Source organism: Condylura cristata, unplaced genomic scaffold, assembly GCF_000260355.1.
Source record: "Condylura cristata isolate star-nosed mole 26May11 unplaced genomic scaffold, ConCri1.0 scaffold00039, whole genome shotgun sequence".
NCBI classification, from domain to species: domain Eukaryota; kingdom Metazoa; phylum Chordata; class Mammalia; order Eulipotyphla; family Talpidae; genus Condylura; species Condylura cristata.
The window spans coordinates 6,031,473-6,047,857 of NW_004567140.1; the positions used below are offsets into that span (position 1 = coordinate 6,031,473).

At 54.1% G+C, this 16,385-nt stretch overlaps 1 protein-coding gene across 1 annotated transcript in view; it reads left to right on the top strand.

Moving 5' to 3' along the window:
* Positions 1-16,385, top strand: part of RHPN2 (rhophilin, Rho GTPase binding protein 2) — a 44,032-nt gene that overhangs the window by 18,625 nt on the left and 9,022 nt on the right. The window contains exons 3-10 of the mRNA XM_004693594.2: positions 1,713-1,841; positions 3,944-4,019; positions 7,808-7,885; positions 8,190-8,314; positions 10,099-10,265; positions 13,442-13,629; positions 13,941-14,097; positions 15,491-15,610. Of these exons, the coding sequence (XP_004693651.1) occupies positions 1,713-1,841; positions 3,944-4,019; positions 7,808-7,885; positions 8,190-8,314; positions 10,099-10,265; positions 13,442-13,629; positions 13,941-14,097; positions 15,491-15,610 (1,040 nt within the window). The remainder of the gene's footprint in view (positions 1-1,712; positions 1,842-3,943; positions 4,020-7,807; positions 7,886-8,189; positions 8,315-10,098; positions 10,266-13,441; positions 13,630-13,940; positions 14,098-15,490; positions 15,611-16,385) is intronic.

Genomic DNA, 16,385 nt, shown 5'->3' on the forward strand with positions numbered 1-16,385 from the left:
GGGCTGCTCTTTCAGCAGTGGAGGTGGGGTGCTCCGGGCCCTTGCTCTGGCCGCAGCCTTCAGCAGGTGCCGTCCCTCGGGAGCATGGGCCATCCTGGCAGTGTGAGCCCACCGGCTGGCCGGCGTGTGCCCAGGCCGGCTGCCGTTGCCACGGTGACTTCTGCAGGAATTCCGACTGAGGCAGGGGCTCCTGCAGGGTCTTCCGGGAGGTGTCTGACCTCGGCTTGAGAGCTGGAGCCAAGCGTCGGCCTTCATGTGCTTGACGCGATCCAGCCTGTGGATAGAGCACATTTTACTTATCAGTGGATGGAAACCTGGGTTCTTTCCACGTTTGGCTGCTGTGAATAATGTTCCTCACATACATGCCTTTGTTTGCATCTGTTTTCATTTCTTCCCTGGAGATTCTAGGAGAGGAATCACTCATTGTGTGGTAGTTTAAAATTTCTAGAAACTACCCGGCCATTGTCCAGTGTGGCTGTGCCATGTGGATACAGTCCTGCCAGGGGTCCCTTTTCTCTGCGTCCTTGTGAATACTTGTTATTGTTGGTCTTTCTTTCTTTAAAACTTATTGTATTTATTTATACATACAAGAGTTGGGATGTAGCCAGGGGTGCAGGGGGCGGGGGAGGATTCACCAGAGACAGAGTTGGGGGGCAGAACAGGTGGACTTGGTGAATGCGCTGCTGAGGGGAGCAGCGGGCGGGTCAGGAGAGGTCTGCCGCGCCATGCGGTCACCTCCGGGGCAGGCGGGGATCGAACTCATGCAGAAGTAGCTTTAGCTTCTTAGTGCTGTGCTTTAACCCGCAGGGAGGGCCCTATTTTTTAAAGGATGCTTTCTAAAGCACAGAAGTTTTAAAGTTCACAGAATCAATGAATTTCTTTTTTAATGGATTGCACTTATGTGTGTGTAGCTATTTTTCCCACTCTGACTCTCAGGTCTTGAAGATTTGCTCGTGATGTTAATGTGAATGAAATTTTTCTTAAGTTAATTTTAGGATTGTTCATTGATAGTAAATAGAAATGAAATTGATTTTTGTATATTGTGACCTACTAAGTTTCTTATTTCTTGAATTTGTTTTTGTGGATGCTTTGGGATTTTCAGCATACCATGATGAGGTCATGTGTGAATAAGAAATTTTACTTCTTCCTTTCTAATTGGTGTGACTTTAATTTATTTACCTTATTGTCACTGGATTGAATCTCCAGTACAGTGTTAATTAGAGTGGCAAAACTGGCATCTTTGTTTTATTCTTGATCTTAGGAGGGACGTATCAGTCTCTCACCACTAATTGTGATATTAGCTGTGGATTTTCCTAGATGCTCTTTGTAAATTCGCTTATTCCCAGTTCATTGAATTGTTATCATAAATCTATTTTGGACTTTATCACCTGCTTTATTTTGGTGGATCTGTTTCAATAACTGTGTGTATATCTTATATTCTAGTAATGTAATATGTTAAATTAGTTGAATTTGAGATTAAGTCACCCTTGCATTATTCCTTGGTAAATTCTACATGCTCATATCACAATGATACCTTTTATTTGATGGTAGGTTCAAGTTGCTAGTATCTTGTCATATATATGTATGAATGTGTGTGTATATACCCCCTTTGTAATAGTTGCGTCCGCAAGTGGACCTTCGGAGCTTCACTGTGGGGACCAGGGGCTCTGCTTACCTGTTAGGACAATTCTCTTCTCCCTCCCTTTCAACAGAGTGGCCACAAACCAGAAGGTACGAGAACAGGTGCGCCTGGAACTGAGCTTCCTGAACTCAGACCTGCAGATCCTCAAGGAAGAGCTGGAAGGCCTGAACATCTCGGTGGGAGTTTATCAGAGCACAGAGTAAGTGGGTGGCTCACAGGTGGGCCCACGGGTGGGCTGGACCCCAACTTGGGAAGCCGTGGGATGATTGGATCTGAGGTGCGAGCGTCAAAGGGATGAACCTGGAGTTTGTTGGGAAATGCCTGGGTCTTGGTACTGCAAGTGGGCACAGCTTTACAGGAGAGCCTGTGCCAGGGCCGGGGGAGGCACCTTTCACCCCTGCTGAGCCGAGGCTGTCCTCAAGCTGCTCCAGCACTCCTGGGCCTTGATTTGAGCGCGCGCCCGCCAGGTGGGGCCCAAGGTACCCTCCCTTTTCCCTCCTGATCACAGGACCACTCTGCTAATAGAATATTCAGATCTTCTACATCAGAGATAAAGGAACCCATGCCCGCTCCCCAGGGTGCGGGAAGTGTAGCCTGTGCAGTATTGGAGAAGCAGATGTTCTAGTTCAGAAGCATCCCTGAGGGAGTATCTGTGGCAGGCGCTAAGTTGAGATGTGGCCTTCAGGGAAGCTCAGGAGTCTCTCACTGCAGGGTGAGGCCACTTTGGGAGAAACCTGCCTGTAACAGGAAATAACTGGGAGCCAGAGGTGGGGGGAAGTGAGACTTTTTCAAAGGGCAGGTGAGTGGCAGGGAAACTCGATCAGAACATAGTTGCCTGGATTGACAAAAGAAAGGCATTTGGGGGCCTGAGTCACCTTTGGAATACGTCCCCGCCGTTGTCCCCAGGGTTTTCAGTGCCAGCGGGAACCTCCGCTCTCCCCTTGACGCCGTGCGCAGGCTCTGGCCGCGTGGGCTCCGGGGCTGTTTTGAACACGTGGTCAGAACACCCAGCGCCGGCTTCCCGTGTCCACTGTGACATTAATGGCAGTGTTTTGCCAAAGGGTCAAAGGTCCCCAAAGTAGTGAGGCAGGGCCGGCCTCGGGCGATGCTGGCAGGCTGCTGCGTCCTCCCGCGTGCTGCCCGAAGCCCGGACACTGGCAGGCCGTGGCTCTAAGTGCCCAGCTGTCCAGATTCGGGAGGACACTGGCGTGTCCCGCCCCGCCCCCATGCCCGGCTCGGAGCAGATTGTTCCTTCCCTAGCACCACTGCTCAGCCTGTAGCTGCGGTGAGGGAGGCAGGGAAGGGCAAGCTCACTGCGATGAGAGAGCACGAGGGGGCCAGAGGGCTGGAGAAAGCTGTCAGCTCCACACTGGACCACGGGACCAGCTCAACACTCAACACTGGTGCCTGGGGAGGGGCCTGGCCCTCACTGCTCTGGACAGTCGAGCAAGCAGACCTTGCCACGCCGTGTGGGAGAGGACAGGAGGGCCCGGGCCTGGGGAGACAAAGGGGCTAGCCCCATCTCCACCACCAGGTCCAGCCCTCTGTCTCCCCAGACCCCCTTTTAGCACAGCCACCACAAAGGCAGTTTCGGCTTACAGCTGCTTTGACCTCACCCGGCCCAGCATTCCTGACCTCCTCCCTGGGCTGGACTGGGCAGCCCAGGAGGTCTCCTGTTACAGGTCAGGGAGCTAAATCCTCGTTTGCAAAACATAGCCTGCAAAACATAGCCTGCGCCCCATTCACTTCCTGTTGGCCCTGTGTGGGAGCAATCCCAGGGTGGAGCACTCCCCTGGCGGCCTGAGGGGTAACAAAGTGGTCAGTGGGGCGAGAGGAGGTGGAGGGGACGCAGCTGGCCTGGGCCTGACCTGGGCCTGGAAGTCAGGTATCTTAGGTGTCAGATGCCCCCTTCCAGACCGTCCCCATACAGGTGATGGGACACCTCGCAGGGCGCGCCCCAAGGATGAGGCCCTGTGAGTCCAGGGTGGGTGCTGCAGGAGAGGGGAGAGGGGGGCGTCATGTAGGGGATCTGGGGGCCCAGCTACTGCAAGAAGGGCTTTGTTTCGGGGGATCAGCCAGGGGGATCTAGTGGGCTCTCGTGGGTTACGACACATGTGAAGTCCCAGGATCACTTTTAGAATAGAGACCTGGACATGGCCGCGTCATCTTTATATAAGGAAGTTGAATGAACTGGATTAGCGTGCGGAGAGGGCTGGGGGCCTGAGCCGGGCTGCTGGGGGAAGGCGTGGGGTGCAGAGTGGCCAGATCAGGGGTGCTCACCTACTTGCTCCGTTCTTGCAGGGAGGCCTTTACGATTCCCTTGATTCCACTTGGCCTGAAGGAGACCAAGGATGTCGACTTCTCGGTTGTTCTCAAGGTGAGTCTCACTGGACTCACTGTGGCGAAATGGAACCGAAATTGCACCTCCCCGGCCTGTGGCTTAGGCTCCGTGGCCAAGGCCGGTGGTTTCCGCAGGGTGACGCTGGCTGAGACCCTGCGGCCTCACAGTCTGGCTCTGAGGCTCCGCGGGTGCCCTGGAGGGTGAGTGTGGCCGTCCTGCCCAGGGCACTGGGCTGAAGGGGCCGGGCGTGTGCGCCTTGGGTTGAAGACTTGTAGCCCATTTTAGTGTCTTTTTCTTCAACTTTGTAACCAATTTAGATGACTTGGGACATTTCATTGTGAAAAGTTGCAGGCAGCAAGATTGAAAGCATTTTCTATCTCACTGCCCAGATTCTGCCACAGTCATGCTGCTGTTCTCGCTTCGTCACCTTTTTGTCTATGGATGCATCCCCAGTTTGGTGCACCAGCTGACCTTTTTTTCATGTTTTTCACCCCCTTTAATTTATGGGTACCTGCCCTTCTCTCTCGCTCTTCCTTCCCTGATAAGTGACAGCTTTACTGAGATATAATTTACATGCCATGAGATTCACCTCTTTATTTTTTCCTTTCTATTTGTTTATTTACTTATTTACTTATAAACATTGTTCACTTTCCTCCTCCCCCACTTCACCTGCCCGTCATCACCACAGCCCCTCATGCCCCCCTTCCCTCCCTCCTCCCAAACCCTCTCTGTCCCCCTCGCTGTAGGGTATCTCTGGCACCATTCACTTCTTTAAAGTGAACACTGTTGGAGCTCCTGTTCCCAGTGGTGTCTCTGGCGCCAGCAGGTACCTGGAGGCCCACACAGCCCTGTCACCAGGCCACCTGCGGGTGACGTCTCGGGCCTGCCTTCCTGACATGTGACTGGGAACTCGAGAGGCCTCCCGGGAATACCTTTTGCTGCCTCCTCAATCTGAGTTTTAATGAATCACCCCAAGCTTCCCTTGAGGAGGAGAAAGGGGAAACAAGGTGGGAAGTGGTCTGTGAGCTTCTCAGACACGCGTGCTGGAGAGGAGTAACCCCAGGGCTTCAGAGGTGCTTCTTTCATAAGTAACCCTAGCAGTTGGCTCATCTGGACTACTTTTGGTTTAGGAAAGAAAAAATTATAATGCATTTGGTTACATTACAAAATGTGTCTTTTTTAAAGCAACTGGCAGGGTCCTCTCTGGTGCAGTGGGTTGGGGTGCAGCACTATGAAGCTGGCCACAGCCGCTTCAGCGCGAGTTCGATCCCCGGCTCCGGAGGTGACCCTCATGGCACGGCAGACTTCTCCTGTCTCCCCGCTGCTCCCCTCAGCAGTGTACCTCATCAGTTGGCCTGTTCTGCTCCCCACTCTGTCTCTGGTGGAGCCTCTCACTGCCCCTGCACCTCTGGCTTGTACCCCAGTTCTGTATGCATAAATAAATAAATCTTTTTAAAAAAGAAGAAAAAAAAAAGGCAACTGGCTCATGCCCCAAGTGCTTCTACACTTGACCTCCGTCCTGGAGCAGAGGCCAGAGCTCCTTTGCCCTGGGGCTTTTCGGCTGCTGCCTTGTTTAAATCCAGGTCCTGGCCTCTGTCAGTTGGAGTTTATTTGGAATTGGAGAAGGGGTGTTGGTAGCCTTCAAGGCCCTTGGATCAGTAGAGATTTGATTTTCTGGGTAGAAAACAACTGAAGATACAGCTTTGTGCCCAGTTTGCAATGACTTTCTGAGCTTTTGGATTTGACGCTGCCTGTGAGACTTGAGAACCCTTGTGTGTGCAGAAATGTCGTCAGCTGCTTTTGTAGAGTAGTTTCCTAGTAGTTTGTTCTGAGCCAGAGCCGCCAGAATGGAGGCATTGGAAGGGACTGCCTTGCAGAAACTTCACGAGCATCTGTAAGGACCCAAACATGTCACATGAGTTCCACATTAAAGTGAGTGTATAAAAATGTCACATGTTGTGGGCAGGGAGGGCCAACTGCCATTCAGCTGAGGCTTCTAACCATGTTATTTCAGCCTAAAAGCAGCGCCACAATGTTTGCGGACATTCTGTTTTCTCCTTCCACATGTGTTCTCTAGAGTAACCCGGGCACCAGGGATGTAGCCTGGCCAGCTTAGTCAGGCCTCAGGTATGGTCTGTGTGAGGGTCAGTAAGCTTCACATGGGACTGACTTCCTTCTCTTTTATTTTATTTTATTTTTAATATTTATTATTTTTGTGTAGAAGAACCAAGGTGCAGGCCAAAGGTGTGGGGGGTGAGAGGACTCACCAGAGGCAGAGTAGGGAGCAGATTGAAGTACTGAGGGGAGCAGCGGGGAGACAGGAGAGAGTGTTGCGCCATGTGGGTCACCTCCCTGGCCGGGGATCGAACTGGTACTGCAGCAGTGATAGCACTGAGACTTAACCCCCAGGCCAGCGGGAAGGGCCCAAGGGGTTATATAATTCAGCCCTGTGTTAGAGAACACTGGGCATGTGAAAACGTGGGACCCTTGCCAAACCAAAGAAAGCAAAGCAAAGTTGTACATTGCGAGTGTCCAGTGCCATTCTCACAAGGCGAGGGTGCGTGCTTGTGCTGGCACACACGCACGGGACACACAAATAGCAGGAGGGTCTCTGGCAGGGATACAGGGTCTCTCTGGAGAAGGCGTGTGTACAGGACTGGACGCTACACCTTGCATCCCAAGGCCAGCCAGCCAGGATGCTGCGCCAGAACCGGCCTGCGCGCCTGCTTCGCCTTATCTCACATGTTTTCTTCTGACATGATGTGATTTGCATAGTGGACTGTCTGTGCGCGCGTCTGTGCCCCTGAGAGAATATGAGCTCCCCAGGGCAACGGTCCTCGTCCGCTCACTGATGCAGCTCAGGCCTGGGGACAGCTCCTGGCACGCAGAGGCGCCCGTGACTGATGATCTCAGCGCTTGCCACCGCTGGGCCTCTGACCAGTTGGGGTCTCCCCACAGAGCTCCACTTACAGAGTGCTGTGCTGTCTCACCAGGGACCCCGCGAGCACCCTGAGTGGCCTTCACCACACACCACTTTCCTTCGCCACGTTTGAAAGCCTAGAACTGAGGGCATTTTAAAGAGTGAAGGACTGAGCCCTTAAGTGTCCGAATTGTGTGACAAAGGCAATTTTCAAGTGAAATCTTTTCCTTTTTACTGTATCAACAAAAGCAAAACGTAAGCAACATGGAAAAGCCCATCATTCAGAAAATCCTGGCCATGCACAAGTCTTTCTTCTTCTTTTTTTTTTAAAAAAGATTTTTTACTTATGCATAAAGAAATGGGCTACAGAGACAGAGTGGGGAGCAGAACAGGTAGATTAACTGAACTCCACTGTGGAGGGACACAGCGGGGAGACAGGAGAGGTGCACTGTGCCCTATGAGTCACCTCTGGAGCTGGGGATCGAACTGGAGCTGAAGTGGCTGCGGCCAGCTTGCAGTTCACCAGGTCAACAGGTTACTTAACATGTCTTTTAAACGAGCAGCATCAGGCCCTCCCTGGGGGCGCAGCGGGTTAAAGCACAGCACTAAGACGCTAGAGCCACTTCGGCATGAGTTCGATCCCCGCCTGCCCCGGAGGTGACCACATGGTGTGGCAGACCTCTCCTGACCCGCCCGCTGCTCCCCTCAGCAGTGTACCTCATAGACCTGCCTGTTCTGCTCCCCGCTCTGTCTCTGGTGAAGCCTCTCGCCGCCCCTGCGCCTCTAGCCTGTACCCCAGTTCTGTATGCATACATAAGTCTTTAAAAAAAAAGAGCAGCAGCATGTTACCGTCCAGTGTGTGTGGTTTTGTGTCTTAGTGCATCTCATCTCCCCTTTCTCACAGGACTTTCTCCAGGACCATTACGGTGAGGATGGCTACTTGTATGAAGATGAAATAGCAGATCTGATGGACCTGAGACAGGTGCGTTTGTGTGTGGCGGAGGGGAGGAGAGCTCCCAAGCTTGTCGGGGCTTCGGAAAACCCCACTATGGCACACTTGGGGTCTACGCTTACAGGGGCTGTGGGAACCCTCCCTCCACGGCCCTGGAAAACCAGACCTCGCCCATGGCACGCCAGGGCTGGATGCCGATCGCTGAGTTCATCTCAGCCCTTTCCATTCCCCCAGAGCTGATGATGCCACAGTGGGGCCCAAGCTGCACAGAAATTGATGAGGAGCATTTGGGGGGTGTCCTCCCTGCTCACCCCCTCTGCCCCTTTCCTGTCAGGCTTGTCGGACGCCCAGCCGTGACGATGCCGGCGTGGAGCTGCTGATGACTTACTTCGCCCAGCTGGGCTTTGTGGAGAGCCGCTTCTTCCCCCCTACCCGGCAGATGGGGATCCTGTTTACCTGGTGGGTCTGGGTCTGCACCCCAACACCTTTCCCTACAGCCACCACTTCGGGCCTCGCACAGAGGCGCCTCTGTAATGGGGTGGGCTGGGGAGGGGCATCGACAAAATGGGGTTTGTTTATGAAGGGACCTCAGGACCAGAAGCTCCAGCAGACCGTGGTGTCCCGCTTCTCGGAACTCGTGAGCCCAGGAAAAGAGGCGTTTTTTGTTTTTTTTTTTCATGCTCATTTTACCATTGGGGAGACGTGGGGTCTCTGAGGTGGAACTAACTAGAAGCCAGACACTGGGTGTGGGGCATGGGGGGGGCAGTAAAGGGAGCACAGAAGTAGCCATCAGGTTTTGTCAGGTGTCAAGGACAACAAAGAGAAACACCTGCTTTGCTCCCCACTCTGTCTCAACCCCCGCCTCCGGCCTGCACCCCAGTTTTCATATGCATAAATAAATACATCTTTAATAATAAAAGGTGCTTGTTTAAAGCTGAGGCTGCACACTGGATTCTTCTCCAGGTGGCCTGGGCAGGGGTTCTCACAGGTACATCCCCCCGGAGTTGTTCTTCTCTGAGTGTGGGTGAAAGGAGAGGAAATGCCGCTGCGTAATCAGAGTTAAATTCTACCAGAGTCAATTTCCTTTGGAAAGGAAAGGCAGGTGAATTTTCCTGGAGACACATTCATGGCTGACAGGCAGGTGCCGATTAGGAAAATCTCCCCCGTCCACCTCCTGGCTGACACGCGAACTTTAAAATGAACCCCGGATCTTGGACACCTCAGGAAGAATCAGGAGGGATGAGTAACTGCTCTGTTGCATTTGAGAGAACGCATTCTTCCTTGGGTTGTTTTTGAAATAATTCATAGTGAATTAACGCCATAACAGATTTGTGGTGTGCACAGAGTAACCCCCGAAAGTCAGTTCTGTCTTTTGCCATACAAGTGACCCCTTCATTGGGCTCACGTCCTCCCCCCTCCTTTTTCTGGTAGCCTCTGGTTTAGTCTTACAGGCTAGTGGTGTTTTGGTTTGTTTATTTAGTCTGTTCTTATACCATCATAACACCTTTTCTTTTTAAGAGCAGTTTCAGATTCACAGCAAGATTGGGGGGAAGGTAAAAGTTTCTCACATTCCCCCTCCCCCACATACAACCTCCCCTGCCCCCACAGATCAACACGCCCTCTAGAACCTTCAGTGACACACTGTTACCGTAGTATACATTGCAGCTCACCCCGGTGGTTCACATTCTGCAGGTTTGGACAAACGTGTCATGAAGCGTCTCCAGCACTGCAGTACCGTGCAGGGCAGCGCACCCACCCCCGAAAGTCCCTGCTCCCCCTCATTCCTGCTCCACCTCCCTCACCCCCCCAAATAAATAGCCACCCGGCGATCTCTGATTCTTTTTCTGTCTCCGTTGTTTTGCCTTTTCCAGAGTGTCATGTAGTTGGAATCACACAGTACGTAGCCCTTCCCGCCTGGCTCGTCACGCAGGGATGCGCATTCAGAGTCCCTGCATGTCTCTCCACGGCCACTGGCTCATCATGTAGTTAGTGCTGAGCGATGCCCACAGTTACCCGCTCACCCGCTGGTGGACGTCTTGCTCGAGAAGCCTGAGTTCTGTGTGTCGTGTGGGTGTCCTGACTCAGTACGACGGGGCTCACTGTCCTGCTTAGAAATGAGGGCTTCAGTGCATGCGCATCTTTGAATTTTATTCAAGCAATACATTTTGTCCCATTCCACCACCCCCCACCCCCCAAACTGGTCTGGTTTACACGTATTCTGACAGCACATTTACTCTAAACAGGTACGACTCCCTCACGGGGGTTCCCGTCAGCCAGCAGAACCTGCTGCTGGAGAAGGCCAGTGTCCTGTTCAACATCGGCGCCCTCTACACACAGATTGGAACCCGGTGCAATCGGCAGACACAGGCTGGCCTTGAGAGCGCGGTGGACGCCTTCCAGAGGGCCGCAGGTGTGTGTCGTGAGCACGGGGGGAGAGACACCCAGCTCTGGGGAAGGGTCTGTGGGCTCTCCGCGCCACCCTGGGCCTCATGGGCCTGAAAGGGCCCTGCCAGTTTGCAGTGCGGGTGTGAGTCCTGGCGCTGCTGATTGGCCCAGGCCATCATCTAAGTCAGAGTAGGCCTGTGTGCTCAGGGAGCCAGTGGTTAACCTTTGATCCCTTCCCAGTGAGTGGCCCCAAGGATGCAGGTGAATGAACTGTTTCTGGGAACACTATATTGAAGTCCAAAAGGCTTTTGAAAACAGTCAAAATGTGGCTCTTCTTTCTTTTTTAGAGGTGCATATTACTGTCCATACCTTTATACTTTGTTTGGTCACTTTAATAAAAAAGATTTTATTTGTGCATACAAGAACTGGGGTACAGGCCGAAGGTGGGGGGTAGGAGAGAATTCACCAGAGACACAGTCGGGAATAGAATAGGCAGACTGACTGAAATCCACTGCCGAGGGGAGCAGGGGAGACAGGAGAGGTCTGCTGCGCCCTGTGGGTCCCTCCCTGGCCGGGGACTGAACTCGTGCTGCAGTGGCTGCGATAGCTTCACAGTGCTGAGACTTAACTGGCTGGGTCACCAGGGGAGCCCTGTATTTTGTTGGGTCGCTTCTTCACCCACCTTGTTTCTAGCTTAACCAGGTCAGTTCTCTTGTGTTGAGAAAGTCAGACTCTGAGGCACGAGGTGGTTTCCACAAATGAAGTGAGTGGTGGCATGTTGGGGATGGCAGAGCAGGTCCCCTAAAGTGGCAGAGGAGGGAAGATCATGGAGGAGAGAAGGAAAGTGAGGGGACTCTCTTTATTCAGGTCCCAGCACTTGCAAGCAGTCGAGGGTGTTTGATCACATTTGATGGTGCATTTCTGGAATAACTGCCCTGGTCTCTGTTACCAATTAAATCCACCTGCGGGTGTTTGTCGACCGGGCACTCACATCAGCATCCTGGGAAAGAACAGTTAAGCATCAGGCCACCTGCCCGCAAGGCCTGAGGAATGCAGTCTGGTGACTTCTGGGACAGAGGTCACGTCGTTATTCTTGGCTTAGACACAGCCACAAACCAAGGTTACTCCTCTCCACTCTCTGCCAAGTGCCGCTTAGGGCCAACCTCTGGGGGCCGAGGTCATTGGCCCTGGTGCCCTGGGCAGGCCCTGTGCCTTTCAGGCGCATCTGAGGGTCCTGAGAGCTTCTCCCCAGTCTAACCCTGGAGCAGCACCTATATCCAGCACCTCCAGGAATGGGGAGCAAAAACAGTGGCAGTAAGGCCCCAGTGTGACCCCCCCAAGCTGACCAGAGTGTCCCCTTCTGGGCTAGTCCTGGTCACTCTACTTCCAGCGTTGACCTGGGAGAAAACCTTTTTGGGTGTCTCACTTTGCGCTTCGGCGTGGAACAGCAGCTGGCTGTTGCGGGGCGTCACGGGAGTCCTGTGGAGACCCACGGGATGAAACGATAAGCTTAAGATTCCATGCGGGAGTCTCTTTCACCCTGAGCCTCCTCTGGGCTTATCTTTCTGAGGAATCTCGGGCAGGTATGTTCTGTGACCCTCCTGAGATTACAGGGATCCTCGCACTGTGGAGCTTGAGGACAGAGAGCAGGAGTCCCAGAGGGGAGCAAACATCCTTCTGCGGGGCCATCTTTGCAGCCAAACCAGAGGAACCAGTCTGATGGGGTTCGGTTCAGAGGTTTCATTTCAGCCCAGGTTGCTCATTAATGCTGTGACAGTTCATTTTCTAACATATAAAAGTCGGCCAAGTCTTACAGTGTGAAAATTTTCACTGGCGTGGGCTGAATCCATCTTTCCTGAGGTCCTGGGGGGATGGCCCCCCATTTCCAGGTGCCCCAGGTTAGGTGGGAGCCTCTCCCCCTGTCTACCCCTATGGTCAGCCCATCTGCTTCTTGCTTTTTGCCCCATCAAAAAAATCTCAGGTTAGCCGGGAGTGGCTGGGGAGCGGGCTGCTTTCCTGCTTGGTATAGATGGAGATGTTTTGTTTTTGTGCGTGTGTAGAAGAACCGGGGTACAGGCCAGAGGTGCGGGGTGGGGGTTGGAGGGTAAGAGGGTTCACCAGAGACAGAGTAGGGAGCAGAACAGGTGGGTCCACTTAAACACACTGCTGAGGGGAGCAGCGGGGAGACAGGAGAGGTCTGCGGCGCCCTGTGGTCCGCTCCCTGGCCGGGGCTCGAACGCAGGCCTGCTTAGTGAAGCCATTAGCCAGGGAGGAGCCCTAGTCTGAGATGTTTGAGAGGAGAGTCCAACTTTTTAAAATCATGCTAAAATATCACTGGTAGAATTGCTGTTTTAACCATTTTTAAGTACACTGACCTTAAGGTCGCGCACACGGCTGAGATGCTGCTTTCATCATCCTGAACTCGAGTCCTCATTTCACAACCCTCCACTCCTGCCCCTGGGCCGCTGGCAGCCACTTTCCTATTTTTGTCTCCATGAATTTCACGCTCGGGATGCAGCATCCTTGTGACTGGCCTGTCTCACTTTGCACATGTCTCCATCCAGATTGTAGCATATGCCAAAATTTCCTTCCTATGTGAGGCTTAAAAATATCCCATGGTGGGCCCTCCCTGGTGGCGCAGCGGGTCAGGACGCAGCACTGCAGGCCAGCTGCGGCCACTCCAGTGCACGTTCGATCCCCGCCCTGGAGCTGACCCACGGGGTGCAGCGGGCCTCTCCTGTCTCCCTGCAGCTCCCCTCAGCAGTGTGCTTCTTCCATCTGCCTGTTCTGGTCCCCGCTCTGTCTCTGGTGAAGCCTCTCACCGCCCCTGCACCTCTGGCCTGTACCCCAGTTCTGCATGCATAAATAAATAAATCTTAAACAGAAAATTCCATGGTATGGATTTACCACATTTTATTTGTCTGTCAACAGACAGTTCAGCTGTTTTTGCCTTTTGGTTATTTTGAGTGATGGTACTCTGAACACTGGGGTGCAAAGGTCTGTTTGAATCCCCACTTTCTGTTGTGTGGGGTGCATACCTAAGGCTGGAGTTGCTCCTCATACAATGATAATCATGAGTCAGGAACTTCAGGTGTTCCTGACACCTTTTGTATTTCTGCTTCTGGCGTCCTTTGTACTTCTCAGCAGCCTGGTGCAATAAATATGATCCCCAAGTAATGCGTAAAAAACTTCCAACCCTAGGGGTTTTAAACCACCTGAAGGAGACGTTCACTCACACGCCGAGTTACGACATGAGCCCCGCCATGCTGGGCGTGCTGGTCAAAATGATGCTCGCGCAGGCCCAGGAAAGCGTCTTTGAGAAAGTCTGCCTTCCCGGCATCCGGAACGAGTTCTTCACGCTGGTGAAGGTGGCTCAGGAGGCGGCCAAGGTGAGACCCCGTTGGGCGGACGTGTGTCTGCCGGCCCACAGGGGCAGCGGGGCGCCCCACGGCAGCCCCCCATGCCTGGGCTGCGAGCCTGCCCCAGCCCGCACCGGCATTTTCCGGTCAGGTGCGGGATTCAGACACAGTCCATGGACTCCACCTGCAGCTTGAAAGGCAGCCCCGTGGCAGTGGCCCAGTCTCTGTGGCCTCAGACGCTGGCACACAGGCTCCCGGGGGCAGAGCTTCCTGGCAGAAAGGGCTCGTCTTGCCGCAGCCCAGGCTCACGGCCCTCTCGCCGCACCCCTCCTCTGTTCCAGGTGGGCGAGGTCTACCAGCAGCTGCACGCGGCCATGAGCCAGGCCCCAGTGAAGGAGAACGTGCCCTACTCGTGGGCCCGGCTGGCCTGCGTGAAGGCCCACCACTACAGCGCCCTGGCGCACTACTTCTCGGCCACGCTGCTCATCGACCACCAGCGTAAGGCTCGGGCTCGGCTTTGGTCAGCGCCGCGGCCCTGTGGCGGCTCACGGGGAGCGGGCGTGGAACGCACAGGCAGGGTGGGGTTGGGGTGCTGGATGCACACGGTGGGGAGGAGGAGGGACAGGGGTCACGTGGATTCAGCCTGGGGTGGGGCCGGCACTTCATGGAACCCATGGGGTGGCTAGAATGCTAACACTGCGGGCTGCCTCCTAGCACGGTGAGCAGAACACTACTCTAAGGTCATGTAAATGAGTCAAAGTTAATGCAAAAAAATGCACAGTGATGGAGACTTTACATAGAGGTGTGGCTTGGTGGTGCATGGCAATGCTGAGCGCGCAGGAGCCTGGGCAGAAGCAAACTGATGTTCTGTTCACTGCGGGGCTTTTTGCACTGGCTCCATATTGAGAAAATGGTGCTAAGATGATTTTTCTTCATTGCTGGGTATTTGGCAACCTGTGTTCTCAGCCCTGGAGGGGGTGGGTGTCTCACGCTCCCCTCCCTGGTCCTGCCTCTGGCCGGAGGTTAGGTGGGTGGAAGCTTTGCTGTAACCAGCACTCATCCGGGCAGCCCAAGTGACGCAGGCCAGCCAGCGCTGCCGGGTTTACTTCTTAGCTCCGCCTTTACTAGCTGGCTCCTCGCGGGCAAGTTACTTTGCTGCTTCGTGCCTCAGTTCTCTCACCTGTAAAATGGACATATGGAGAGTCTCTTTCACGGCGGCTGTGAGAACTAAGTGCTTCTGTGCAAAGCTTACTGGTGCCCGTAGAGCGTGGACTTCCTGAAGGTGTTTGCTGCAGCTGTTAGGCAGGATGAGATACGTGAGCTCATAGGTCATAAAGAAATAAAGTGCTTCAGTCACCACAGCAGAGACATAGAGGAGGCGGGGCTGGACTGTGTGGGATGGTGGTTTCTGAGAGGCTGTTGACCTTGACTCTGAACTCTGGAGGTCTCTCCGGGTGAACGGGGAGGGAAGTCTGAGCTCAGGGATGAAGTGGGAGAGTTGAGGTCGTGGTGCGGTCAGAGAGAGGACATGTGCCAGCGTGGGTGATGTCGAAGCTGGGGCGGGCCCTCACTGCAGGATTGGGGGGCCACCAGGGCTCTGAGGCTGGGCTTTCCTCGGAGGTTCTGTGACGCGTGTCACTTGCAGGAGCTGGACCGAGACGGCTCAGAGCCACGGCATGAGCCCATTGGAGTGGCTGGCCTGAGGGTGCCCAGGCTTGTGGGCTGGAGGGTCTGAGGTGTGGCCAAGGGCAGGGAGTCATCACCCCACGTCTTGTGAAGTCGAGGGAGACAGGAGCCAGGAGCTGGGCTTTTAGCGACACCCCAAGTGCCCACACTCCAGCCCCAGCCCACAGCCACACCCAGCAGGGCGCTGTCCGTGGTTCTCTTGCAGTGAAGCCCGGCGCCGACGAGGACCACCAGGAGAAGTGCCTCTCCCAGCTGCACGACCACTTGCCGGAGGGGCTGACGCCCTTGGCCACGCTGAAAAACAGTCACCAGCGCCAGCAGCTGGGTGCGTGTCTGCTCTCCTGCGTCTGCCCTCCCCGCGCCCCACTGGTTCCCAGCTGGTCCTGCTCAGGAACAACCCAGACGGGCCCAGGGCAGGGCTCGGAAGCACTGGGCGCTCTGAGTCACCGCAGCCATTCCAGATTCGGAAGCCCCGAGGCGTAGTCCTGGAGCCCCAGTGGGTGTCCAGAGCTGGCAGGGCAGTTGTGTGAGGGCCCAGCCTCCCACAGTGGAGGCTTTGGATCTTCCGGCACCCAGCGGTCCCGGGATCGCCTTCGGCCCCCTAACGTGGAAAGACACGTCGTTCATTTTCTCAGGGCGCAAGAACGACTGGCCATGCATTGCCCTGCGTTGGTCTCTTGCCAAGTCTCAGGGTGAATCTCTCCATCTACAAAGCCGAATTCCTCCACTGCACTCCCAGCCCCGCCCCTCCCCCCGTGATCCCATTCCCCACTCCACCCCCATAAAATGTCTCTGGTAAATAGTTGTTTTTTTTTTTTTTAGCCCTTTCTTTTTTAATAATAGTTTATTTTTACATCATTTTGTGCCTTTTTCCATCTCAGTTGTAATCCCTGTGGTCTTCCTGTCAAAATCACCCGTGTGCCATCACCATAGTCCAGTGCACTCCCAGCCCCGCCCCTTCATTTGTGATCCCATTCCCCACTCCACCCCCATAAAATGTCTCTGGTAAATAGTTGTTCTTACTATTATTACCATTTTCTCCCTGGTTCTTCATACCCCTTCTATGAATTAAACCATCCAGTATTTTTCCCTTTTTTTCT